Source organism: Trachurus trachurus (assembly GCF_905171665.1).
Source record: "Trachurus trachurus genome assembly, chromosome: 13".
In the NCBI taxonomy this organism is placed as follows: domain Eukaryota; kingdom Metazoa; phylum Chordata; class Actinopteri; order Carangiformes; family Carangidae; genus Trachurus; species Trachurus trachurus.
This window is the reverse complement of record NC_139892.1, coordinates 14,551,983-14,578,888: the sequence shown is the minus strand read 5'-3', so window position 1 is coordinate 14,578,888 and position 26,906 is coordinate 14,551,983. Positions and strand designations below refer to the sequence as shown.

The 26,906-nt window shown below is 41.2% G+C and overlaps 2 protein-coding genes across 3 annotated transcripts in view; one reads left to right on the top strand and one right to left on the bottom strand.

Annotated features, from left to right (window-relative positions):
- The window catches only part of LOC310996456 (beta-galactosidase-1-like protein 2), a gene marked incomplete at its 3' end in the record, with an annotated part of 10,395 nt that extends 2,947 nt beyond the window's left edge, over window positions 1–7,448 (bottom strand). Inside the window, exons 1-14 of the mRNA XM_083985861.1 lie at window positions 7,337–7,448; window positions 5,896–6,098; window positions 5,597–5,665; window positions 5,391–5,486; window positions 5,196–5,304; window positions 4,996–5,088; window positions 4,810–4,891; window positions 4,596–4,660; window positions 4,393–4,477; window positions 4,110–4,247; window positions 3,563–3,643; window positions 3,298–3,404; window positions 2,645–2,791; window positions 2,484–2,555 (exon numbers count right to left, since the gene is read on the bottom strand). Coding sequence (XP_083841987.1) covers window positions 2,484–2,555; window positions 2,645–2,791; window positions 3,298–3,404; window positions 3,563–3,643; window positions 4,110–4,247; window positions 4,393–4,477; window positions 4,596–4,660; window positions 4,810–4,891; window positions 4,996–5,088; window positions 5,196–5,304; window positions 5,391–5,486; window positions 5,597–5,665; window positions 5,896–6,059 — 1,308 coding nt within the window. The 5' untranslated portion in view covers window positions 6,060–6,098; window positions 7,337–7,448. The remainder of the gene's footprint in view (window positions 1–2,483; window positions 2,556–2,644; window positions 2,792–3,297; window positions 3,405–3,562; window positions 3,644–4,109; window positions 4,248–4,392; window positions 4,478–4,595; window positions 4,661–4,809; window positions 4,892–4,995; window positions 5,089–5,195; window positions 5,305–5,390; window positions 5,487–5,596; window positions 5,666–5,895; window positions 6,099–7,336) is intronic.
- LOC310996455 (beta-galactosidase-1-like protein 2) lies at window positions 6,805–26,906 on the top strand. Of its 2 annotated transcripts, none has more exons than XM_083985860.1 (19): window positions 6,805–7,214; window positions 8,089–8,277; window positions 8,531–8,599; window positions 9,056–9,151; window positions 10,027–10,135; window positions 10,793–10,885; window positions 10,974–11,055; window positions 11,722–11,786; window positions 11,993–12,077; window positions 15,140–15,283; window positions 16,097–16,177; window positions 19,119–19,225; window positions 21,972–22,118; window positions 22,483–22,554; window positions 23,018–23,096; window positions 23,267–23,354; window positions 24,797–24,911; window positions 25,798–25,914; window positions 26,783–26,906. In XM_083985860.1, the coding sequence occupies exons 2-19, from the start codon at window positions 8,114–8,116 to the stop codon at window positions 26,867–26,869; spliced, it is 1,800 nt and encodes a 599-aa protein (XP_083841986.1). In that variant the 5' UTR covers window positions 6,805–7,214; window positions 8,089–8,113; the 3' UTR covers window positions 26,870–26,906. The 2 variants fall into 2 exon arrangements, with proteins under 2 accessions (XP_083841986.1, XP_083841985.1); XM_083985859.1 differs by having other exon boundaries at window positions 6,805–7,430.

Genomic DNA, 26,906 nt, shown 5'->3' with positions numbered 1-26,906 from the left:
ACTTCCGCTTAGAAACTACAAGTGGTTTGTAACTGCCCTGAGCTGCTCAGCCACAGACGCATGAACCCATGAATTCAGCGCCTGCTGCCCCCCACTCCCGGCCGGTCTGCCGCTGAAAGCCCCACTAGGATTCAGAGAAGAACAGTACAGAAGCACAGAATGTGTCACCGCCGTTATTACCGGTACTGGTGCCACGTCGAGTCTCCCTGATCCTCTCCCCGACACACAGCCGCTTCCAGCTGCAGCTGCAGCCTGAGCAGGGTCGCTCTGCACACAGCACAACCAGTCTCCCTCCAGCTCTGGAGCTTTCCTCGGCGCTGCTAATGGCAGCAACGCTAGTACCTGCGGTCCCGTTGCCGCCGCCGTGCACCAGTTAGGCTACCGGTAATTACGGCGACGACGGCAACTGGCTCCACCGTCATTACCAGTAGCTGGTGCACGGTGGCGGCAACGGGACCGCAGGAACTGAAAGCTCCAGAGCTGGAGGGAGACGGCCCAGCACAGGGTGCTGTGTGTTGGGGAGAGAAGCAGGAAGACTCGGGGTCTAGAGCTCGGCGGAGCCGCGGTGTGCTGTGTGCAGAGCGACCTCACTCAGGCTGCAGCGGTGGAGCTCATACAGCGGAGTTCATGTTGAACAGATAGTCACAACTTCTACAATAAAACCAAAGATTGTGAATCCGACATTTTACTCCGCATTCAAACCTGGCGCCGTGTTTGGTTTCTGCTGGCAGGCTTGTTGCTCTGCTCTGCTGAAGGGTTACATGCTGTCATTCGACATCCCACCACTCCGACATCCCACCATTCTGACATACCGCTATTCCGACATGCAAACACCCCACCATTTCTACAAGGCTTTCCATATAAGGAAATGTGCATTACTCAACAGGTGACTCCCCTCTTTAAAGGGACAATGAAGAGTTTCTATTTGGTTATAAAAAAGTCCAAATCTATGGATGAATCTACGTTACCCACTTGTTAATGGGCCCATTTTCGATAAATATATCGTTTTGTCTAGATCGTTATTTTGTTATTATCATTAGTGGTGGAAATGCTGGGTGAGCCAACCAGCGTTTCCTGCTTTTGGTTTTGCGGACGCTGCCCGGCAGATCATGGGAATAACGCAGCCGAATCGCCGTTTATGGTCGGAACTACGACGGTATCTGATCGTCTTCGAACCTCTGACTTTCATTCTTGATGAATGAAAACATTCTTGGCAAGACGTCCATCTTGCGCCGGTCCAATAATTTCACCGTGCGTGTGGAGGCTCATGGGAAATGTAGTGTGAAAACACTTTGTTTTCCAAAACTCCTCGTTGTCCCTTTAAGACATGCTGATAGAGGAATACCCACATTGTTGTACGTAATTATGCAGTAGAGTGCAGATAGGGACTAGTCTGCCTGTCTAGCCTCTACCTGCTCTTTTTACTAAACTTAACCAACTCCTTTCATCATTGCCTAAGCCCAACCAGTGCAAAATGTTTTTTGGGGAAAAAAAAGGCTATTAAAGGAACTGTCGGAAAGGCAGGACATTTGAAAAAAGAAAAAAATACCATCATTCCAACCATAGAAGGCAAGAAGTGTTGAAATGATGGGACATTTGATAGAAAATTAATGTTGCCATTTAGACAAAAATAGAGGCCTATGTCGGACTGGTGGGATGTCGGAATGCCGGTTGCCCTGTAATTTTGTGATTATGTGATTATTAAACAATGTTTTTGTCAAAATCATCCCTAAGATGCCTCAAATATATTATATCTCTTAGCCATACAAATATTACACAGTTATTACCACAAATCATTAGTAGTTACTAATGCTAGAGGAAGAGAGACAGCTGTTGAATTTTAAAGGAATTGGTAGTGAAATGTCAAATATTCTAGATTTCCGCCTGGACATCTAAGCACTAAAATTTGTGCAGTGTTGCACTGTCTCACACTATAAGCTTTAAACTTGGCATGACTTATTCCCCTACATTTGGGCACTGATTGATACAGGTTTGAGGCTGCTATCTTGTGTTTCCAAGTTGAAATTCACTTTAAAAACTGGCTCTCTTTAGGCGGAGATTGATTTTTACAAGTTCTAGCCCTATTTGCTCTTACACTGTTAAATACATTTTCATTTTGACACTTCTACATACATCCCCTGAGTGTAATCTTTCATTTGATATCAAGTTTATGTATGTGGTCCTTGTGGTTGTGTAGATATTTGACATTTATTGTGGGCAGGTCGTGTTAAGCAGGAAACCTGAAAATTTGCTTAAAATTGCTTCCAAAACTCACAAAAATATTTTTTCAGGTTGACAACCACCCTAGAATTTCACTTATAGTCCCCCTCTAACAAAAAAAAATGGTTGTCATCTTGTACCCCAACATGTCCGCAAAAGTCTTAACGGAAGCACTTTTCAGAATTGGCCCCCTGACTAAATTGTAAGTTCATCTGATATACTAAGGGAATGGAGGATATCATGTTTGGAAAAGACGTCAGTACCTTTCCATCAGGGATGGTCAGCTCATGAGTCTTGTAGTCCAAACTACCAACACACTGTCTGTCCACAAAAACCTATTGAGTAAGAGAAAGAGAAAGTTTTATGAAACTACATTATGGACGTAGAGTAGATATGTTTCTGTCTGTGTTTATTATGTGCTCACCAGTGCTCTGTCTCTGATGTTGTTCCTGGAGTTCAGGGCTCCTCCACTGCTGATGGTGGTTTCATAGAGCGTGTAGCCAAACGACTGACCATTGTTATTGTTGACAGGTAGCCTCTCCATGTTCACTGGCCTCTCTGACCTGTACGTCTGGATGAATGGTCAAATAACTCAACGTGTTAGATACAAGAACATGGCAGAACATGCTGAAAATTAGACTTATAGAAAAAAAAATGTCACAAGGTTAAACCAACATCTGTGTAGTTTTAGAGGGAGGGCAATATGCAGTCACTGAAAGATGCTGACACAAGAGGGTAAAGAGAGTTGACCAGATAGCATATGACAGGTCCTTCTTGATGTGTTGACACCCTGACGTACGATAAAATCTAAGCTGCCAGGTGTGAGACATCTGTCTTGAGCATAAGCAGTGTGTTGCTAGATCTTCTAGACAAGTGGATAAGCAGCAGCACTAGACACACAGGCTGGTATAACAGCCTGTGAGTCTGATGTGGCCACGTACGACATCTTACATTTTTTGCTCTCATCCCAACAGGGACAGTGTGGTCTAGTTGGAGTTTGGATACGACAGCCTCCCTTCTGTAGATTACAGAATCGACTGTCATGGCACAGACGGCGGTTCAGTATCTGTATGTTACCTTGTCGGTGAGGTGCAGGCTGTCCCACAGTGACAGGTGCTGCTGGATGACTACAGGGTAGTATGCTCTTCTCTCCAGGGGAGGGGGCACTTCAGGAAGAGGCTCAGCTGGAACATGAGTGAGCAGAAACATTTAATTAAGGATAATTATGACAGACTGAATTACTCATTATAATGAAGCCGTCATTTGAATTGCTAGGTGCATATGTCTTGTCATAAAGATTTGTCGTGCAATCAATGCATGTACAGTATTAAAAAGAGCTTACAGTGGTACTGGCTGAATAAAGTCCTCAAAAGATGATATTTTGGGGTGCAGTCTCCAGCCTCAGATAAGGGAGCATCGTAATCTGCAAAGAAACAGCGGGACGCAATGGATTTATTTAACCTTCCTCTTGCGTTAGGGTCGGCACTCTAGGTTTTTAATGCATAGTACCACATAAATTAGTTAATTGCATCAAGGCTTTTTGACTTTGTCAGGAACCTCTATTTAAACAAAATAAAACAAAACTTTTTTTTTTTTAATTCTAAAATGCTCTGGTAAATATTATGACATTTGTGTTGTTAGGGTCGGTTATAACGATAACAACTATAGAGTTAAAACTGAAATATTTAGTGCAAAACAACCATATTATTATTATTTTTTATTTTCCTGGATAAGGAAGCCTAACAATGTAATCAAGAGATTTAAGTCTTGGGTCAAAACCAACCCTAACACACGAGATGGTAGCAGAAAGCTAACACAAGACAAATGAAGATCTTTCTGTTTTTTGGGGTCTCTGTGCTGTAATGGGAGAAGGTGTTTCCTATACCAACCATAACTGGTGACCTGAGGTCTGTAGGTGCCAAAGTCCATTGCTCCATTCATGAATCCAAAGCTGGTTCCACCATGAAACATATAGAGATTGATGGAAACACCTCTCTCCAGGATTTCTGATACCACAGCTAGCATGTCTGTCAAGGCAGAGCACATGAATCCCTCACTACCATGCATGTAAAGCATACAGTATAAGACACAACTCTGAGGGAGTCCAGTAAGGCAACAATGCTTTTCTCTGTTAGTTGAGGTTATTTATACTTTGGTCAAGTGTTTCTGTACCTTCAGCGTGGAACACATGGTGATGCTCCCCCCAGACGTCAAACCACCCAGACCAGTACTCCATCACCATCAGAGGTTTCTGGGGCTATAAAGATCAGGGCACATTATGTATTATACATATCTTGCACTCTTCTATCAGATGCTATTCTTTTTTTTCCTTTGACTTTTAGTCAAAACTCCTCTAGACTTTTATTATCACACACCTGCATGTCAGCCAAGTGCTGGATTGCTCCAAATGACAGTCTCTGAAGGTTTATTGTTTTTAGAGCTGCAAAGAACAAGATAATGTCATCAAACATAATGTGTTAAAGGGGGAGAATGAAAAATTTAAAAAGCCACTTAAATAAATGTTGGTTAGGTGTTTGTCATGATTTTTTCTCTGTTTAACTGGAGGGTTACTTTTGATTTCTTCATTACCTCCCTCCACTCCTCCACATCTCAAGCCCTCCCAGTTGTCTGAAGTCAGCAGGAGCTCATTGATCCCTCTGGCCTGGAGACACTGCAGTCAAAGGAAGAAGAACATGCTGCGTACAAGAAGAATGCTAAATTATCCACTCTGTTACTGTCATTTTAGTCACAAACAAAGACGTCAAAAAAACTCACACTCTTTATGAATGGCATGTATTTCTCATCCTTTGCGTACGATCCATACTCGTTCTCAACTTGCACAGCAATGATTGGGCCTCCTTCTTCAAACTAAAAGAAAACAAGAAAGGAAACATATGCTTTCCCCATAAGTGATAAAATATCCTCTATTATTCAGGAAATTGTTATGCATGCTGAAATGAATAATTTAGATTTACCATCAGAGGTTTGATAACTGAGACAAGTTTGTCTAAGTAGAGGTTGACAGCATCCACAAATCCAGGGTAGGTTGTCCTCAGCTGCATGTCCTTATCTTGTAACAACCAGCTGAGAGAAACATGAGAACAACTGTCATGGAAAACTGCTTATATAGTCTGTAGTTTTATTTTGAGGAAATGACCAAATGCCGTTACCTTGGCAACCCGCCCAAATCCCATTCAGCACAGATGTATGGTCCTGGACGCAGGATGACCCAGAGACCCATCTCTGCTGCTAAACTGACATAGGCCCTGAGAAAAGGAGCGACAGTTAATGCTAAATCTTAAAAAATCCATTATAAAATATACGTTCAAATATTCAAGTAATTTAAAAATATAAAAATTAAGAATAAAAAAAATACCTGAGGTCCAGCTGATCCTGAAAATTGAATGTGCCTCTCTCAGGCTCATGCAGGTTCCATGGTACATACCTGAAAAAACAACAAGAGAGTGATTGTTTTTGTCACTAACAATAGTATAGCCTTGTGGCTTGTAAAATGGAACTGGGTTGTTTCTGTTTTATTATTATAAGGTGAACAATTCCATAGGGCATTTCATACAAACACATTTAATTGGATTTGTGTTTTTTTAATCTCCTCCAGTAAAAGTACTGTGAAAATCCTGCAAAATGAAGCACAGTGGTGTTGCAGTGGGAGCGTACGTCGTGAGCGTATTGAGGCCACAGGCCTTCATCTTCAGCAGCCGGTCCTCCCAGTAGGCTCTGGGGACACGGAAGTAATGGATGGAGCCTCCCAGGATGCGAAAGGGCTCTCCCTCCAGAGTGAACTGAGACGAGTCAGCCCTCAGACCTTCCAAGCGGCTCATTCTCCTCACTTCACTTCAGGATGGTGTCAAGAGAGAAACCTTTAGATAAAATACAAGCCCATTCTTTGAAAAATGTCGGCTGTGTTGGATGATTACAAAAGCAGAAAAGCATATGAAACATTTGGCTACTTCAGATGATGAAACTGTGATATTTGAACATAGTAAGGCATACAGTTACAAAATTAATCAACTTTAAAAAGCACAATTAAAAGCAACCTTACCACTTATCATGAGAGTCTCAAAATGCAGAATTACAGAAAAATCCTCAGTTACATCAATGACAGTGTCAGAAATGTACCTTGAAGCTGAGCTTAGCAGAGAGCGTTTGAATGCAGGACGGTGCTGGGAGGCCTCAAACTCAGTGGATAAGGGAAACTATTGTTGTTTCACAACAAAAAATATAATGGTGCTCTGTCTCTCTGTGACTCTCTCTGTGTCTTTCTCTCACTCTCTCTGATGCCCAGTCAGTGAAGGGAGGCATTGCATTACATTGCACTGCATTGTATTGTACAAAGTGATGTTGGATTCATGGTATAGCCTAGTTAACAGCCACTGACAAGAGTCTACTAATGCCCTCTAGCGGCTCTAGAGTTTAGTCACATCCTAAGGGACCGAGTAAAACTGTGGTCCTACATTATTGTGTTAGAATAAATAAGGAAGAAGAGTTCACCGATAAAAAAAGAGGGAGTGGTTAGGAGATAAGAAACATTTAGGTCTACATAGAAAAAACGGTTACATGTTTTTATTGGAGAACATTTTGGCAGTGGTAGGCCTAACCTAGTAGGTGATATTTATGAGTTCAAAAGGGAAAGAAATAGGGGAAGTGTTGACAGTGTTCCTGTCTTGAGTCATTTTTAGCGTCGTGGTTTTATGACGGTCCCTAAACGCGGACAGTTGGAGCAGCGGCAGTCGCGCGCCTGTTTGTGTACTTTCTGGAAAGTATCGTCAGCTTCTTTTGATATATTCGAAACAAGGGATAAAGTTGAACTTTTTCATTGACCGCGTATATTATTACTAGGCCCATTAATCCCAAGAAGGACGGATATCCTGGCGTTATTATGGGATAACCCATCCTGACTTCTGCAGGTCGCGCGTTAAGTGTCAGACTCGTTTGACAGGACTGGACCGGGTCAACCGGACTCTGGAGGCAGTAAGGTAAAGCCGCTGGTGACTGCTATGCTTTTCAGTGGGTGGTATCAGACGAAAGGAACAGGGTGTAGCTGCAGGTGTCTTTGAAGTCGTGCATTAAAGAAAAACAAAACCAATGGACAGCTCACCAGTGTTTGGCTTTCGCATGCTGCGAAGGAAAAAGCATTTCGCTGTGCTTTGCATCGCTGTCGGAGCCATGATCATCTTTTATCAGTTGACAAGGTAAGACCAACTCTTAACCAACTCTCCATGCGCCATGCAGGTCAGGTAAAATGCGCTTCTGCTTGCTTGAACACCCCGCCCACTTGAAATGTTAGCCTACTAGTAAATTTCCCAAGCCTGCAAGCCTATTGTCAACTGCCATGTTTGAGTATGTTTGTTTGGTCTGCGGTCTAGTTTTAGCTGTTTGCACCTACAGTTACTATGCAAAGAAACCACGCTGTGAACTTTGACCTCTCTCACCCGCTGGCCTGTGGACACATACTGTATCATGGCAATATCTGTGTGGTTTGTGTGGTGATTCAACTCAATATTTAAGTGTTAATGTTGTGTAACGTGTAGAGGCGCTGACACCAGTGCAGCAATAAGGACTCTGGTGACTGGAGTCTGAATCTGCCATAATTTACCTCAGCAAGGTGAACAACACACCTGCTACTGTTCAAAGTCCATGTCTCCCTCCCTGATTACAGTCAAATATAATGATAACACATATGAAGCACACACACCCATTGTTACAGCTGCTCTTCACCACCACAGTTTGGTGTGAGAGAGGTGCACTCAAATAATGAGTCTCAGATATGTCTATATTGGTTCTAACACATTTACATTATATTCAAAAAGTGCATTTTTTTTATACATGTGAATTGTATTTTGTCTCAAGGAGTAACCTTCATGAAACTCCAATAATGAGCCAGTTAGATGGGCTGGGGGCTGACTCGTCTGAATTCACTCTGGAGGGAATTCCCATCCGCATCCTGGGAGGCTCCATCCACTACTTCCGCGTCCCCAGAGCCTACTGGGAGGACCGGCTGCTGAAGATGAAGGCCTGTGGCATCAATACACTCACAACGTATGCTCCCACTGCAAGTCACACAGCTGGTTGAATGATACAAGACGTCAAAGCATAATACACAATACCACGACAGAGTGGCAGATTTTAGTTGTACTGCAGATTTTTCACAGATTACATAAAAAAGCAAAGTAGAGCAAACAAAATTCTCAAGTCGCTCTTCTATAAACTGTTCTTGCAAGAAAATATGATGGTATTCAACACCTAAAAGCAAAGCAATGATATTCACATGCTTTTATATTCATTTTTTCAGATATGTTTCATGGAATCTGCACGAGCCTGAGCGAGGGGTGTTCAACTTTGAGGACGATCTGGATATAGAGTAAGGAATGATGCAGGGAGGTCCTGCATGGGGCTTCGCTGTCTCCTGCAGATGGCATTGTTGCACTGTGAAATACCATAGCTTTCCATGGTCTTGAATCATTTGATACCACTGAGAAGGTGTTCGTTTACCCTCACGAAATGTCTCTGATTAAGTAGCTGTGCACTATCGGTGTCAGTGATTCTTAATTTATTGATTACGATGGCATTGGTCCCTTGAATGTTTTGATTACTGGCATGTCTAGTGCAGTAGTAAGACAAATTGTCTCCAAAAATTAAATGAAAATAGAAACATAAATAGTACCGGTGTTTTAAGATGAATTATATGCCCTTTTACAATTGCAAATTACCATCTGTCCCTGGTTTATATCTGCTCCAATAAATATTCTAAATTGACTGCACAGATAATAAATTGACCCTAAGGAGAACTCCTCTATATTTTGTATCCTTTCCTCAGAGCCTACCTCCGCCTTGCTGCTCGACTGGGCTTCTGGGTGATTCTGCGTCCAGGGCCCTACATCTGTGCTGAGTGGGATTTAGGTGGACTGCCCAGGTAAAAGTCACTGAACCGCAATTACATGTTACCTTTGCAGATATTTTGTACTTGGCTCGCTGCCATAGTAACATCGAAATGCATTGTTTTACACAAAAAAAGCCAATTGGGTGCTGTGTAAATCCCTAAAACTGGCTTGGAAAATGAATTGTTCAGTCAGGTAAGCTGTTAGTTAGCAGTGTCTTAGCTGCAGGCTAAACCCATTAAAGTCTTGGAAATAATTCATGGTTTAGTTTTATGGAATTATTTGAAGTGCGCTATCATCTGTCGGGCCAGTTTTTCCAGTTGTGTTGCTACATACAAAAAACTAAATCTGTCTTGGTGAGATTGAAGATTTTCATACAGTACATGACTCAAATACAACATTGGTTTATATTAATATTTAATATGTATACTGTAGATTCTACACACTCAACACAACTGTGACTCAGATTGAAGGTCCTGATGATTTTCCTGATTTTTGGCGAGGAATCAGACCAAACCATAATTAAATCCGACAGGAACATCTCCCAGAGAGGATGAATTCTGTTAGTTCTGTAATCAAAATAGATTCAGACAGATAATGGGGGTAAATGTTGGAAGGAAGACGGCTAGAAGTAGGTATTTTCGGAATAGTTCTGCCTAAGGGAATGTGAGGCTGAGGTAATATTTGTTTGATGATCATCAAAACAGAGTGTTTTGATGGGCACGCAGTGATGCATGACTTCTTCTTGCCTGCATTTTACTATATGATAGTCATGCTTAGGTTGGTACAATTAGCCATGATAGTTAAAAACCTAAAGAGAGTTCACAGCCCAGAAAACTTTGAGGAACTTGTTTGATATGTCAGTCTTTTGGACTTTTCCTAAAGGGGCTTGTTGTGATTTTGTTTTTAGTTGGCTGCTACGTGATCCCAACATGAAACTGAGAACAACCTACCCAGGGTATATTAAGGCAGTCGACTCCTTCTTTGATCAACTCATCAAGAGAGTAGTTCGGCATCAGGTACTTCCTATTTAAATGGATTAAAAAAGGAACTGGACTGAAGTACGAAATACAAAAGCTATTTCACTTCAATCTTTTATGGCTTTGTGCATGCATCTATGTTCGTTCATATTATTTTTTAGCAAACTCATGCATTAAAACATTATCCATCTATGATGACTTGTCTTGTATGCAATTTTCTAAAATGGTCCAGTGTGTAATATTTGTCAAGGTTTATTGGCAAAATCTGAATATACATATCTGAATATACAGTATAATCGCTATAAAATAAAATCTGTTTGGTTTTCATAGCCTTATAATTCTTCTTTTATATAGCAAGGGTCTAGAATTATTTAATAGATAAATAATAGAATCCGAATGCTAGATGTCACTGTTTTCCCCTCATTTTACACAATGGACCTTTAAGTATTATGCAATAACCACCTCCTGCTGACCATATGGTGAACATTGTCAGCAACACAAGGCACCATATTATGCCTCGAGTTGAATCGCTCAACTCGTATTTTCTTTGCATGAGCTCCATAAAGCAACACTGAACAAACTGTGATTTCCATTTCAGTGCTTTTAAAAGTCAGGTGCTTTGGTATGTAGGAACGTTCAGGATCTGGTGCCGAGCCATAATATGTGTCCTCTTGTCACTTGCTAATTAATGCGCAGTACTCCAATGGTGGCCCAATTATTGCGGTTCAAGTGGAGAATGAATACGGCTCCTATGCAGCAGATGAAAAATACATGCCTTTCATGAGAGAGGTAAGAAAGTGAACAGCTACACTAGTGCAATTTCTGAAAGAACCTCCATTGTTTTGTTTAGTTGCCTCCATAATCCCCTTCTCCCCAGGCCTTATTGTCAAGAGGCATCACAGAGCTGCTGCTGACCTCAGACAACAAGCATGGACTAAAAGTTGGAGCAGTGAAAGGAGGTATTGTCAGACAGGCTATCAGACAAACAAGCTTGTGCATACACACACACACACACACCCAGTCAAATACACACACATATGGTGGTTGATGTGTAGTGTTTTCACACACAAAGGCAAGAGGTGAGCCAAGGGTGGCCCAGTGTCAGGCAGCTGTAGTTCAGAACCAGTTCCTGCACACAAATGATTCTGTGTACTGTACCAAAAAAACTGCTCTGTTTAATGTACACTGGCATTAATATTGTTGTATCAATATTTATAACATTTACTCAATTTCTGTGTCTGAACACTGTTTTAAATTCACAATCAGGTTGACCTTATTGTGATGTTTTTTTTTTTTTTAGTTTTGCTAGCATTGTAAACAATGCACCACTGACATGATTACAGTGCAGTGCGTATATTATCATAATCTAGGAATTCAAATCATGTTTTGCATGCTATTTGCATATTGTTACAGCCTATGTACACTGGCATGTGGGAACTTACATTAGAACATTTCAACTTTGTTAATTAAAGGGGAGTTTGGTTTTATGTTTGAGTAGTTTCTTTATCATTCTGTAAAGTTTTAATTAGCCAACAAAGAACCACTAAAGTAATTCATTTTATGGAGTAGTGTGAACTGATTGAACTGTAACCTCTTCTTTTTTTCTTTTTTTTTTTGCTGTGAAGCACTACAAACCATTAATTTCCAGACCCTGAACCCAGATGACATCAAGCTTCTGGATAATATGCAAGTGAGTCATGTTTGTGTGCCGCTAACAACTGCTTTGCCATGAATGCTTGTAGATGTTCCCTTGCTCTCTCCATGCAAATGTTTAAGGCTCCTCAATTACATTAAAAGGCAAAGTTGGAGATCTGAAAGAATGTATTCAAGCCAGTTATTTATTCATGGTTTGTGCAAAGTGGTGTCCTAACAATAAACTATTTCCTCTTACAATAGCCTGGAAAACCAAAGCTGGTGATGGAGTACTGGTCTGGCTGGTTTGATTTGTGGGGAGAGCTTCATCATGTGTATGCAGCTGAGGGTAAGATTGACTTTGTTTTGATAAAGGGAAGGTGCTGAGAGGATGTTTTTGTTATTGTGATAGTCCGTGTTAGCTGTCAATGAACAAACCTCTGATTGTGCTTCTATTTCTATCGCTTTGCTTCCTCCTTTTGAGGTTAGCATGCTAACCAGAATCTTTGTAGTGTCCAGTCTGCCCTCAGATCAGCATGAGATGAAGGAGTAGATGTGATCAGAGAGGGCGTATTTGAACCTCTTGTCTTGTAAACACAATGGGGAGTGAAGCTCCTGGCAAGAAACCGTGTTCAGCAGCAAAGAAAAACGTACATATAGAGCCTGTGAGAAGGGGCATACGGGACATTGTGATAAGAGAAAGACAAGTGTTCACATGGGGGTAAGACAGGATTTCAGCTGATGGATTCTTTGTTCAGGGTGAAACAGTTTCTCCCTGTGTAAAAGGGTCGATAGCACCGGCTAATTTGAGGATGGGGTAAGACAGGTTTTGTGCAGCGAGCCAATACAGAATCTCAAAAGGTAAAACCATCTCGAGGGTAAGACAGAGTCTCTGAGCCTTAGGGTAAGAAAGGCTTAAGACAGACCTTTTTAGCAGTGAATAAAATAGTCTCTGTGCCAGGGGAAAGACAAGATAAGGACAAACTCACTGCTATGGGGGCTGTGTAAGATAAATTCTCCAAGCTGAGTGTAAAACAGTCGCTCTAACGCCGTGGTTCCTCCACAAAAGGCAGGGAGCCCACTCAGTGCAGCTGGGATGCACAGCCGAGCATATGGTCATTTCTTACTTGTTTTGCAGCATTGTCGGAGATTTATATACTTTTCATGCATGGTAGGTCGTGAGCCAAGTATCACAAACCAGAGTCTCTCGTCCGCTTCGCTTTGTCTGTGTGCACCATCTATTTGATGTTCAGAGACCAGGTTTTCAAACACTTCCTTGTGCAGGATTGTTCAAAGATGAGCTCCAGTCATTCTAGCTGCCTGTACTGAACTCAGGTATGAGGTGTTACACTTTGTAGGAGTCGCATTCATTTCATGTCCTCCCACTTCCTCTGTATCCACGCACCCATCTGCTGCACACAGACACACAAATCACACTGTGATTGTCTTGCCCTCGGCTGCATCAAATGACATTTCTGTTTCATGGGCTTTACTTGTGCTGCAATTTGTTGCACAGTCAGTCACCGGCTGCATGTTTACTGTAGTTTTCTACCAGCCTGTGCAAAAATACATGAGACTAAACACTGTGGAGTTTGTGTTGGAGTGAAGATTAGATTCTCACCCTGAGGTCCCAAAAACTGTGTTGCACTTACTGCCTCATAAAACATTTGCAGAGTAGATTTTTGGAAAGATTTGGAACTGACATTGTTCACATCCATCATTGCTCGCTACCAGTCTTTGTTTGGGCATTGCTACAGTTTTTGGCTCCATATTGCACCAACTGTCATCACACCAAAATTGTGGTGGTTAAAAAAAAAACAAGAATGTATACTCAAGAAAAGACGTTTTTGGAGAAAAAATCACTTATAAAAAGTAAAATCATTCCCATCCCAGTGTTACAATACATTATTTGATTATTATTGTTTATGCATCAGCGTTTAAGAGGCATTTTATTGTTTTACCAGGGTTGAATTAGCAAATTGAACTTTTTTTTTTCATTAGTCGAATGAATTAGTTAATCACTATGCTCCCATAGAAGAATTTAATGGAATGAAATAAATGAAAAAGTCCTTCACAAAATCCAAGCGCAAACAGTGTTTCCTCAAAATTGTCCTTTTTCTTCTACTAATATTTAAGAATCCAGACATATTAAGTTTGAAAAGATTCAAAACAGAGAAAATCAATACATGTTTCCAATTAAGGGCAGTGAGTGTTTGGCATTTTTGCTTTAAATAATTTGCAAATATCTTCAAAATGATCAGTTTAACATTTCTTTTATTTTTAATAACCAGTTAATCCATTAATAATTGTATCTAGACATCACATAGAGATACGCCAAAGGCGACTTAAGGCAGCTCATGTTGGTATGGAGTGTAAAAGTGTAAAGAGTGCTTGTGCAGTATCCATTTAAAATAACCAGTGGCTCGCTCATATGCAGTACATTATGTGCAACATACCAGCCATATTAAATGGTCCACATGCTGCAGCTGGGAGAGTGATATTTTTACTCTAAGGTGCACTCAAGACACAAATGATAGCACATGTTTCACAACTGTAAAGACTAATGGCATTAACACACCTGGCTATCACCTCAAGTGCTGCCGGAAACATCTCCTTTCAGACACACAGCGCAGAGCCTCAAGCCTCCTTTTTTTTACTCTGTGTCGTTCCCAGCAGCCATCCACATAATCACAAAAACATGTTCTGGAAATGAAAGGGACCCACAGTCTCACTTCTTTATGTATTTTATCCTCAGTGAGAAGCTGAAAAGAGAGACAGTGTCACAGCTATGAAATGAAAACTGGAATATTCAGAGGGGATTCATGTCCTTGACAGTTCAGTGCTCTGCAGACTGCAACACACCCAGTGGTCGGTCACAGCCGGCGCCACCGCCGCCATGAAACCAACTGAGTCCAGTCTTTCACCCTGCTCAATTACTATTCACTAAGGCTCGTGCCCTTGATTCAGATCATTAAAGTCAGACCAACTTGACTGCTAAAGTCCAATTTGAATGCTTAATTATTTGCTCTGCCATGTTCTCTGCAAAATATAGGTGGCTAATTTGTGCAGGGAGGTAGGCTATTTTTTTTTTTTTTAACAGTTGTGAGTATGCCCCGTAATGAATTATAGTAACCTGTAATAGGATGTGTGACTGAGGTCTATCCATTTTTTAATTGAAGTGGAATTGAGGGCAAGTGGACTATTGAATCAGTGGCTCTGGCTTGTTAAAGCTTGAAGTCAAATTGATTTACATTTTTTCTCCTTATTGTGACACCACAAGTCTAAATGTTCATCTATGTATTCATTACCCTCGCCTATCTCTCACCTTTCAAATCAAAATAAGGGAGCTAATTTATTCATCTTGTATTAAATGGGATTTGTTTGTGTTTTTTTTTCTCCCACTTGAAACAGACATGGTAGCTGTGGTAACAGAAGTCCTTAAAATGGGCCTGTCCATCAACCTCTTCATGTTCCACGGAGGGACCAATTTTGGCTTCATGAACGGGGCTTATGCTTTGGATATGCCAGCACCTAAACCAATGGTAACCAGCTACGGTACGTGTGACATTTCTGCTTTTGAGCATCTGCATTGTATCACATTTGAATAAACAACCCCCCCCCCCCCCCCCCCCCTCCCACTCCTCCCCCCTTCCGAAGAGACAGGAGAGAAAATGGTTTATACAGGGTTGAGTGGTCAGGGGCTGGAGCCCTGAGGATTGAGCACAAAACTGCATTTTTTCAAAAATGAGGTCTGTATATTCACAATTACTGGCATTTATATTGATTTTAATTGTAACAGTTAAAGCCAATTGGTACAGCACCAAAATGTGCAATGTGCCATGTGAAAATAATGTTAATAGAATAACTAGATGAAATGGCAACTAGGATAATGTTAACTACCCGTAGATGGCGCCGTGCGTACTCTGCAGCCGCTGACCTTCGGCTGCGTAGAAATTTGAATGCAATGCACACTAATGAATTCATTACCTAATAAAATGCATGAGAAATGTAAATTAAAGATGGTACAATGGGTTTTATATCCTCCTCAGGGTAATTAACATTGTAATGACCTCATTTTTCAGGAAAGAGGAGAGTTGTGAAAAGTGGCTCCACAGTAGGAGACGGCCACCTCTGACCTTCAGCGCTCTCCATAGATGTGTTTACTCCTCTAAATGCCTTTTTTGTTACCTTTTTGCCTCAAAAGGGCTCGAGTTTCTGTCAAGATAACCCAAAATGTGTGTCTGCTCGCCGCTGCTGTCTCAAGATGCGTGATAGGGGAGCACGGTGAAAGCATCTGCCACGCTGAGAGGCATCCCTGCCTCTCTCTGGCTCCCGAGCCTGCTGTTCTGATAGCGCATTATCTTTCAGATTACGATGCTCCATTATCCGAGGCTGGGGATTACACCACCAAGTACCATCTTCTGAGGAGTTTATACAGCAAGTACCACAGTGAGTGTTGTGTGTTGTTGCCGAGGCAGGCCCCACGTCTTCTGTCTCTCTTTCTCTCCTTGCCTTTCATCTCCCCTTTTAAATTAATTCTCCTTGTAGAACCTGTTCTCTGTTGGCTAAAGCAGGATAACTTTGCATATAATTACAAGCAGGGGGTTAGATATGGGTTTTTGTGTCTTCGTCTTCGTGCGTGTGTGAGATTTCTGCCCAAGTCAGAGACCCTCAGTCACTGCTCATTGCGAAAATTACACACTAGACCTTGTATCGTGTTTATTGGTTATGCAGTTCTCTCTCTTTGTAAAACAAGGCTTTTGTGGTTGAGGGCAACAAAAAGTCTTGTGCTTTTTGTGGCCAGCGCTGAAAATGTAGCTTTTGGCAATCTGGGATTGAATCCAGCACAACAAAGTAATAATTCATCCAGCGTTGTGGTGATTGAAGATAGTTTGAAAAGGCTGCCTGTGCATGATTCATCCTTACGTTTTGTAGTCTGCTGAACAATGAGCAGTGGCCTGGATATGAAGGAGAGTCTGAGAAGGCTTTGTGTTCTATAGCAACCACAAACACATGACCTAATTTTTTAATTAGATCAACTTGATATTTCATTATTGTTTGGTTGTCAAATCGTGTACATTGTGTCAGTTACTCTTTGCCCTGTGGCGTTGTTTTTGCTTAACTTTGTATGGATTCAGGCTGATCTGTCAAAGGTCTAACACTGAGTTTTGACAACAACGTGGCTCTTTAAATAGACTTATGACATACATGCTTTGGGGTTTTCTCATTATGTCAAAGCTGTCAAGAAATTTGCAAAGTAACTGAACTTGACTCGATACAGACTGCCTATGCTCCCCATCAGTGATACCAGATCATCTTACAGCATTTTCGGCTTTTGAAAGTATTAGTACTCATCAGCTGACAATCTTCTGTGAAGACAGTCATATGTCAGGTGTGAGCTCATTTGAGCCCAGACAGCATGTTTCTCCTTCCCTGCACACTGTTGTAGAGGATTATCTGCATAATTTGGGATAACGTGCGCCTTTGTTGTGAGGAAAGATGCCACGTCTGTGACATTACTCCACATAAATGTCTTTTCACTGCACTCTATATCTTCTTCTATTGACACATTATATACAGTACCAAAGGCGCTGGCTTGTAAGCGTTTAGAGAGCCATTTAGGAGGAAGGTGTGGGCCATTATCCTCCAAGCTTTCCTTAAGTGATCCAGCTGTTACCACTTGGTGATAAGGGAATGCTGTCAAGCCTTTTCCAAAGGGACCGCTGGTGTGTCTGCATGCTTTAACACCTTTAACAGCAGTTAGAGGGCATGAGCAACCGCTGTTAATCGTTGTAAAGAGACTTTTTTTGTAACACAGAGCACAAACTGGATGCTGCTGTGGAGGGTAAATGGCTCACCCAAGGAGCCTTAAAAGCAGTTTCCAAGGGACAGGTTATTTTTATGGTCAGCACTGAGTGACTCAAGACTTGTACAAGAGAACGCACAGCAGCAGCGTCTGGCTGCAGTTTAATAGACAGGTGTCTATTACAGCATTGTGTAGAAGGAGGAGGAACAGTAGCTATTTGTGGTTGAGTTAACTGTTGCAGAGTTAGTTAGTTAGTTAGTTAGTTAGTTAGTCTTTATTGTCTCCCTTGGGAGAAATTCGTCGTGGACAGACCAGAGACTCCAGGCGCCATGAACACATATACACAAAACAATACATCTAAGACCATAAACAAACACATCATCATATCCCCCAGCTCCTTGCGCGTCCCCCCACAATGTCCTGAAATCACCTATACATATAAAAATAAAGTTAAAGAGTTAAAGTTCAGCAGGCCAATAATTGTGTGAGACTTCCTCCTTCGTTTATTACAAGCTGTAGTCAAACAGAAGCCTTTTAGACTTTGTTTAAAATTTCAATTTTGAAAGAAATCCTCCTGTGGTCTCTCTTAAATGTGATGATGTAGCTGCCTAGCTGTATTTGTGTGTGTTTTTGTGGTGTCGGCACAAAAACGGCAGAAGTTTTTAGAGATTTTGATTTATTGATTGATTGACTGTATTGTATCTCAGTGGAATTTTTGCATTTTGCTTCTCCAAAAGCACACAGTACATGCCACATAGCAGAAGGTTATACTGCATATCAGAGAGCAAGACATTTCAATAACAAGTGTTCCCTGATGCAGTCATTGCGTGTTCAGTTCCTGTATTAGGAGCCTGAAGCAGTTCCTACTCTGCAGAGGGTGGAGTAGGTGTAAAATACCTGCAACTATTTCTTTGTGTACAGCAGGTTCAAATATATGGAAAAGTTTGTTTTGTTTATTTTAACGTGCAATGATGCAATGGTACCAATTTTGGAGAGTTTGCTGCACCGAGCTGTAATGTTAAAGGGATAGTTCAACATTTTGGCAAATTGGCCCATTGCCATAGTCTTAGCACTAGGTTTGTTACCTTTAATTGTCGGTGCAAGCTATTTTTAGAATGGTGGAGCAGAGCCGCGAGCTACTCAGAGCTACGCTACAGAGGCTCATGGGATTTCTTGGTTTCCCTCATCAAACTCATCAGATACACAATCCAACAACTCCAAAATGCTCTGGTGGACAAGTTGTGACCTGCACATTTGCCACACTGTGAGATAATAACAGAACGTTATGGCAATGGGCCAATTTGCCAAAATGTGGAACTATCTCTTTAAATGATGAGATGCTTTTCTATACAGTAGATCAGAATGTCCCTTGTCCCTTCTCTGCATCAATAAGTTAGCCTACATAACTTGTGTATTTTCATTTTATTTTAAGAAGTGCCTTTCCATTTCCTATGGTCAAAATCATGTGTAAATGTTTGAAAGTTGGAGTCCTGGGTAAATGATGGGGAAAGGAAAGGAAAATTAATGGGTAAACAAACAGACAAACTGCAACATAGCCTCATTTTTTTTGTCCTTGTTTTTCAGCCAAACCTCTTCCTGAACTGCCCCCTCTCCAGGAAAAGAAAGCGTACCAGCCCGTTGTCATCCAGGAGCACCTGTCTCTGTGGGACAGTCTGCAATTCACTGACAAGGTAAGCTTCAGATGCACAGAGAGTGCCAAAAAAATATATTCCAGGCACAGAAATAGTAAACATCATCCGTGTCACGTTTTTGCTCCGTACAGAGCTTCAAGGTTGTTTACAGACACACAGTAGCCTAACACATAAAATACTTCACACGCGACTAACACATGAAAGCCAATCGAATGAATTTGCGAGTTAATTATGTGGATGTGAAGCCTCGTTTTGGTCCGTGTTCCACTTTCAAAAAATTTAGTTTCTTTCTCAAAGAGCCGTGTGTTGCACATGAGGTTCCCAGCTGTGAGACGGTCCCTGCCTGAGGACAGGTGTGTTTACATGTACTGCACTGTAGCCACATTTACAGCAGCACAAGCTCCTCGTCACATCTGCCTGTTCAACACAGAATTTCTGCTCACTTTCATTATCACATGTCAAATCTGCTAACTACCTCGTACAGGTAGAGTTACTGGTAAGAGGCAGCATAATTGGTTTGCCGCTTTACTGGCAATATATGTATATCAGTCAATTAACATTACCAAGATGCTGCTCCATCCACCGGCACTGATTGTTTCTTCAGATTTATCTATAAACATGTTTGAACCAGTGAGATTTTCTTTAGTTTGATGCAGCATGTCTCATCTCTCAATTCTGGTGTCACAGTGTCACTTTGGTATCTGTATTCAGTCGAGCAACCACCAGACTGATCGGAAATCACAAGATATGCAGTGGCATATTTTCCTCTGGTACATAAACCAAACTCCCAAGGCAAACTCTATTTCAGATTTCTTTGATAAAAAACTGAGAAAAATGTAACTTGAGGCTTAAAAAAAAAAAAAAAAAAAAATCTCAGGGCTGAATAGATATGTGGCTGTGGTCATTTGGAAGTGAGATTGAAACTGCAGCTTGATCACCAGGGCCAACGTGAGCAAGTCTGAGGGATGGGAAATAAATGATTAGCGCCCCCGAGTAAAGATATTCTCTCCCCACTGTGTTCATCATGCGTTGCTTACTTTCATGTCCGCCAGCGTAGTTTGGCCATTTACACCGCACACTCTTCGGCGGCATTGATATTCAAACCAGATGTCGCACGTCTGTCAGTTGCTTACAACATTAATTATTCACTCCCCGTTGCAACAATTTGCTTTCCTCTGAGGCAACAATTACTCTGCCCCTGACCAGCCGCACGCACACCCTCGTTTGAGAAGAGCGTTTTTCTCTTCAGAGAGACTGAGTGGGGCGTCTGAGTTTGATATTGTATCTGCGTGTTTGGGGGTAGGTGGTTAATCGTGTCTTAGCGGGGAGTGTTTATTGTCTTGTGAAGAGCGTATAATACACCTCCCAAGGGTATGCAAAACGAACGTTAGCAAATAAAAGAATCGCTCTGAACGCCAGACAGGGGAGCTTCATTAGGTTTGATAAATCATCACTTTAGATGAAGCTGTCCTGTAAGGAGGCAGACAAAAACCATGTGATTCATTTTAAATGCTGCAAACTATAGAGATGAACATTGAACCAAAATCGGGCAACATCCCAAACAGCATGCGCTGCAGTGGCTTGATAAAGGTAGGAAGTGCCATGACATAATAATGATCATCCAGAAAATGCCATGCCAAAAGATAAGATAAGATAAAATGTACTTTGTTCTCCCATTCTCCTCAGTTTGACTTGAAGTGCATGGTGCATAGGTACATACATTAAAGGGATAGTTCAAAATTTTGGCAAATTGGCCCATTGCCATAATCCCTATAGTCATAGCAGTAGGTTTGTTACCTTTAATTGTCGGTGTAAGCTATTTTTAGAACGGCGGAGCAGAGCCATGAGCTGCTCAGAGCTACGCTACGGAGGCTCGTGGGATTTCTTGGTTTCCCTCATCAAACTCCTCAAATCCACAATCCAACAACTCCAAAACGCTCTGGTGGACAAGCGTAGCTCTGAGTAGCTCTCGGCTCTGCTCCACCGTTCTAAAAATAGCTTGCACCAACAATTAACCTACTGATGAACCTACTCCTAAAACTATAGGGATTATGGCAATGGGCCAATTTGCCAAAAATGTTGAACTATCCCTTTGAAACCATAGGACTGGCAACAACATAACAGTAGTCACAGACAGTTGAATACAACAGCAAAAAAACAACAACAATAGTGCATTTTGAGTTCAAGTAATGCGATAAAGTGCATTTTATTGAGCAAATCAATCATTAGTAAGATAAGATAGTAAAAATAAAGTAGTAATAAAAATTGTTCAATCTAAATTTTAAGTAATAACCTAAAAAGGGAACAACAGTGGCAGTGTAGACCACCTCCATCTACTTTTTGTTCAGTAGCGACACATAGGGATGGAGGAGAATTTAAAACAGTTGCCTTTGCATCTCTAAAACACATTCCTGAAGTATATTCCTTGTATTTAGAAAATAAGACATGGGAGGGGTCGTCTAGAAGTCTCCTTGCTAGTTTGACAACACCGCTTTTGCTCACCATTCCCACTGCAGTGGCAAGCGCACTGTTGTGTCACAGCACAAAGGTTCAGGGTTCGATTCCCAGGCCTTGGATTCTCCCTGGGCGTAGTTTGGATGTTCTACCTGGTTTCTCTCTGGGTTTTTTCGACTTCCTCCTACAGTCCAGAGACATGCAACCTTGCAGCAGATAACCTGAACCTAATGTTTGTTTTGCATATTGTTCATCCCTAAAGCAAACCATCACATTTAAACAGCTGTTTTGAAACTACAACCTTGAAACTACTCCTACATATTCTTTCCAGCCTTTCAAGTCGGAGAAGCCGGTGAACATGGAGAACCTCCCCGTCAACAACGGAAACGGTCAGTCATACGGCTACACGCTGTACGAGACGGTCATCACCAGTGGGGGGGTCCTCCACTCGAAGGGCAGCGTCAAAGACAGAGCGCTGGTGAGGACAGGAAGACAGTGGTGCAGATGTAACACGCTCACAATGACTCATTTACACTTTACTTTGTGAGAACGTTTGCACTTGGGAAGCTGTGATCTGCTCGTTAGAAATCACACCCCGTACTGTGGATCGCGATTAACAAGCTCAGTCTGCGAGCGGTTGCTCTGGTTGTTAATGGCACACAATTATAAAAGATTACAGTTTTCACAAAAAAGCTAGAATTATTGAAAACTGAAAAGAGGACAAATATATTTCATTCACATGCAGTTTAAATATTCATGTTTTGAATGGCTTTTACTTTTCTGATAATGTGGCTTCATTTAATATTTCACTCCAACCTCCTGCTTTTTCTTTTTCTCGTTAGGTTTTTGTGGACAAGTATTTCGTTGGCGTTCTGGATTATACGATAAAAGAGTTAGTGATCCAAGATGGGAAGGTACGGGTGTGAGTGTGTGTGTGTGTGTGTGTGTGTGTGTGTGTGTGTGTGTGTGTGTGTGTGTGTGTGTGTGTGTGTGTGTGTGTGTGTGTGTGTGTGTGTGTGTGTGTGTGTGTGTGTGTGTGTGTGTGTGTGTGTGTGTGTGTGTGTGTGTGTGTGTGTAATCTACACCCAGTCTGCTGCCAGCTTCTTTCACAAAGATAAAGTTGTTAATATTTTAACAACATGCAGCATGTGAAAGCTTCGGGGGAGGCTGATAGATGTTCTTGGCAGCACGGGACAAGTATTAAAGCCAACAGCAAATCATCAAATGAATGTTTATCTTAACAAATCTGAATAGTCAAATTCAACCTATCAGCCGTGATCTGATACACAAATCAGTCAAATGACTCAATTTCCTTCTTAACTCTTCCTGTCGACCTGAAGCGCTGAATCTGACCGATCGTATTTTTTCTCCCTGAAGGAAAAGAGAACTCTGAATTTACTCGTGGAAAACTTTGGAAGAGTGAATTATGGGGGAACCCTGAATGAGCAGCGCAAAGGTACAGTACAAATAGCCCCACAAACTGATTGCTTTGTAAATGTTCCAGTCAGCACAAGTCTTTCCACACGATCCCTCTCGCCACAGACCTTGAGAGAGGAGCATCAACAATGTCTTACAGTAAGATGTGTAAGAAAAACTCACCGCGGCTTTGACTCACTCCACTCTCAGGTCTGGTAGGAGTCATCGAGTTGAACAGCCAGCCCCTCCGAGACTTCATTATTCATTGTCTTGATATGAAGCCAGCCTTTGTAAACAGGTTTGTGTCTTTCCATTAATATCCAGTCCCCCCCCCCCCCCCCTCCTTGTTTGTGTTTCTCTGTCATTAAACCAGCTTGCCTCTGATCCAATCCAGCTGATTATCTCCCTGCTTAACACAATTACAGTGGGGGAACACAATGGAATCAAAACAACCAGCCTCCACTGCAGCATCTCATGTTAAACATCTCAAATTATAACCAGTACAGTAGATAGATTACACGGCTGGAGCCATTTCAGAACTGCACTGTTATCAGTGTTTAAGAGTGTTTAACGCCTTAGATTTATGGATTAAAATTAAAAATAAAAAGACAGGTGGGGGTTTGCGGCACCGTCTCATACTGTACTATCCATAATGTTTCCATCTCTGTAAATAACATGTCTGCCCTACAAAGGCAAAGTGCAGTATCTGTAAAAATGCCAAAGTGAGAAAAACAGCTTTTTGTGTTTTTCATTATCAGGTTTAAGGATCAAATTATGAATAACTACCAAGTCTATAATTGATTAGATAAAGGTGGACTGAATTAAATGTAATTTGTAGTTTGTCTTTCTGACCAATTTTGACCGTTTTATGGCAGATACTGCACTTTTGCCTTGGTTTTGGTGCAGATACTGCACTTTTGCCTTGGTATTAGCTACAGATACGGCACTTTGCTTTGGTTTTACTCCAATGGAGATATAGAGTAAATTATAGAATGTAGGGAGTACAGTACTCTTTGCAGGTACTGTGCCTTGGTTTCACAGTGCTTTTTTGGATGGACAGCAAAATAAAAAGCCCAATAACTCTGGAAATTTTAGCAGTAGGCCTACCACTATCAAATTCTACCAGATTGAAGAGAATATGCCACACTTTTGATTGGTCAAAACAAAAAAAAATGCAGATACTGCACTTTGCCTTTGTAGCGCAGATGTGTGATATGTGTTTTCTTAAACTGATTGACCTTTTATGGGTTTTAGCGATAGTAAACATCAGCGTCAGTAAGATTATGTGACCTTTTGGTTTGTATAGAGCTGTATTTGCATGTTGCTGAATATATTTTACAACCATTGTCCAGGTTTTTCACCCCCGTGTGCTGCAAACCTGTAAACTTCTTTATCTCAGCACCGTCCTGTAAAATGTCAAGGCCTAATGCCCTGGGTGAATGAACACTGGAATAACTGAGGAGGGGATTTCGGTCTTATGTCGCATGGCAACCTTTTGAATTCACTTAGAGGCAAAAAATATAACCTATAGCCAACACAAGAGCAGGTTGAATCTGAATATTTCCCCTGCCTTCCGTGTCCAAACTTTGACTTGACATTTACTGCAGGCAAATAAATCCTGTAGGAATGACATGATACACTTTTTCGCTGACAAACAGGCATACTAAAAAGTCAAGTCATTTATGGTTTTATGGTATGGAAATTATGAAGAAAAATATAAACTGTACTCTCCTTTTGCAGTATTCACAATAAAGGCAAGTGGGAGACAATGCGTCAGCAGCCCAGCTTCCCTGCGTTTTTCCGGGCCAGACTCTACGTGAGCAGCTCTCCTAAGGACACCTTCATCAAACTTCATGTGAGTTGCACAGCAGCGCCGCAATCTACAGCCTCAAAAGAGAGCTTAAAATTCATTCAACACCTCTTTGACAGAACCTAACAATAAATAAAAACAGAACATTAAACATTTCAAAATCATAATTGGATAACGTTACAATAGAGTGACTGCTTTTTGTATCATTTTTTCCCACAATCTCTCAATAATTCACAGTGAAAATCAAAGTTTGAGAAGATCAAGCTCAGATATGAATGTCATGTCATATTTTATGCCAAATTGTATTTCCTTTGATTTAACAGAAATCAATCTGACTGCAATGCACACATTCTCCCACACATTACCGTCACATATTTTATTTGATCAGTATAATTTACAATTAGCATACTATTTCTTATTGATCATGCCTCCATTAAAAAGAATCAGCTGCTATAATAGAGTGGATGGGTCATTATTATTGACTCAGTCTTCAGTCTTGATACCCATCTGAAAATTATTTAAATTTTGATTAAGTCCCCAGAGAAATGCTTCTGAGTTCTGAGACTACAGTATATATAAATATGTAAATTTCATTTAGTCTGATAGCTAGTCAGAACATCTTGATCTTGAAAAAATATTGGTTGCAGTGGTGATGATCTCATTCATATATAGTTGTACATAACATAATTATTGATTAAATAAAATGCTTTTTTATTTTTTTATTTCCATCCAGATTAAGTAACTCGCTCACGTTTCCAGCGCTGAATGTAAAGAAGCTAAGAGCTGTAATCCACCACAACCCCCCATAATGTTAATCACATTAGAAGGGGAAGCTTTCATGTGTTGTTTCCTTTTTTTTTTTTACTCATTAACCTTTAATGTGCTGAATCTTCCTGTTGTTGTGGTGACCGGTGACTGTTTGTGTTTACAGGGATGGTATAAAGGTGTCATCTTCATCAACGGCAGGAATCTGGGACGGTACTGGTCCATCGGCCCGCAGCAGGCTCTCTATCTCCCGGCCCCCTGGCTGCGCAGGGGGGAAAACGAGGTACTGTACTTTTGTTTTATCCGTCTATCCACATAGGCCACGTCCATGTCCACATGCACATTTACCGTTTATTCCCACTTCTACCAATTAAATCCAGTTGATACATGGAACGTTTGATCTTCCGTTAAAAATGGAGGCTGAATTCCTTAAAGCCTCCTTGAAATAGAAGTTGAGTCTAGTCACGTCTAATTAGGGATGCCTCTAATGATTTCTTATAATAACCGATAAATCGAGTGGTTGTTTTGCCAATAAAATGCTGTTAAAATGCTCACTGCTGTTTGGCAGAGCCCAAGGTGACAGCGTGAATTGTCTTGTTTTGTTTGACCGAGAGTCTAAAACAACAAAATATTCAGTTTGTAAAGCATCAAATCCTCATTTTTCACTGTGGAACAGGGAAATGTTTTATTGATTTTTTGCTTGAATAAAGATTCAAATGTTTCATCCAATTAGCAAAATAGAAGCTTGTTTGATTTTCTGCAATCAATTAACATTGTAGTTTCATGTCTTGTTAAGTGTTGTAGAACTTGAAATAACAAATTTAAGGGACTCTGCAGCTCTGGTAAATGTACATGTACATGAATGCTCCTTCAGTTGTGTTTTTTTCATGTCCGTAAGTAAAAGCACATCACAGGTCAGCAGTTCCAGTGATAGCGCTGCCCTGCAGCTTTGATGTTGTCGACCTCTGCAGCACCTTTTTTGAAAAGACCTAAAGTGAATCTATGCATTTCTTCTCCTTTTCCATTTTCTTTTTTCAAGTGTACATTTTGTGACATTAGTGCTCAACCAACCGCCATCACTGTCCTTTCCTGACCTCACTTAACTGGTGTTTTTTTTTCTTTTCTTTTCTTTTTTTTTTGCTCCATCACAGATCACAATTTTTGAAGAGCAGGAAACAGACGGCAAGATCCAATTCACCAGCAAACCTGAGTACGGCATGGCCGTCGATGTCGAGTGATGACAGGAGGTCAGAGGGGAGGCCAGATGAGGAGAGG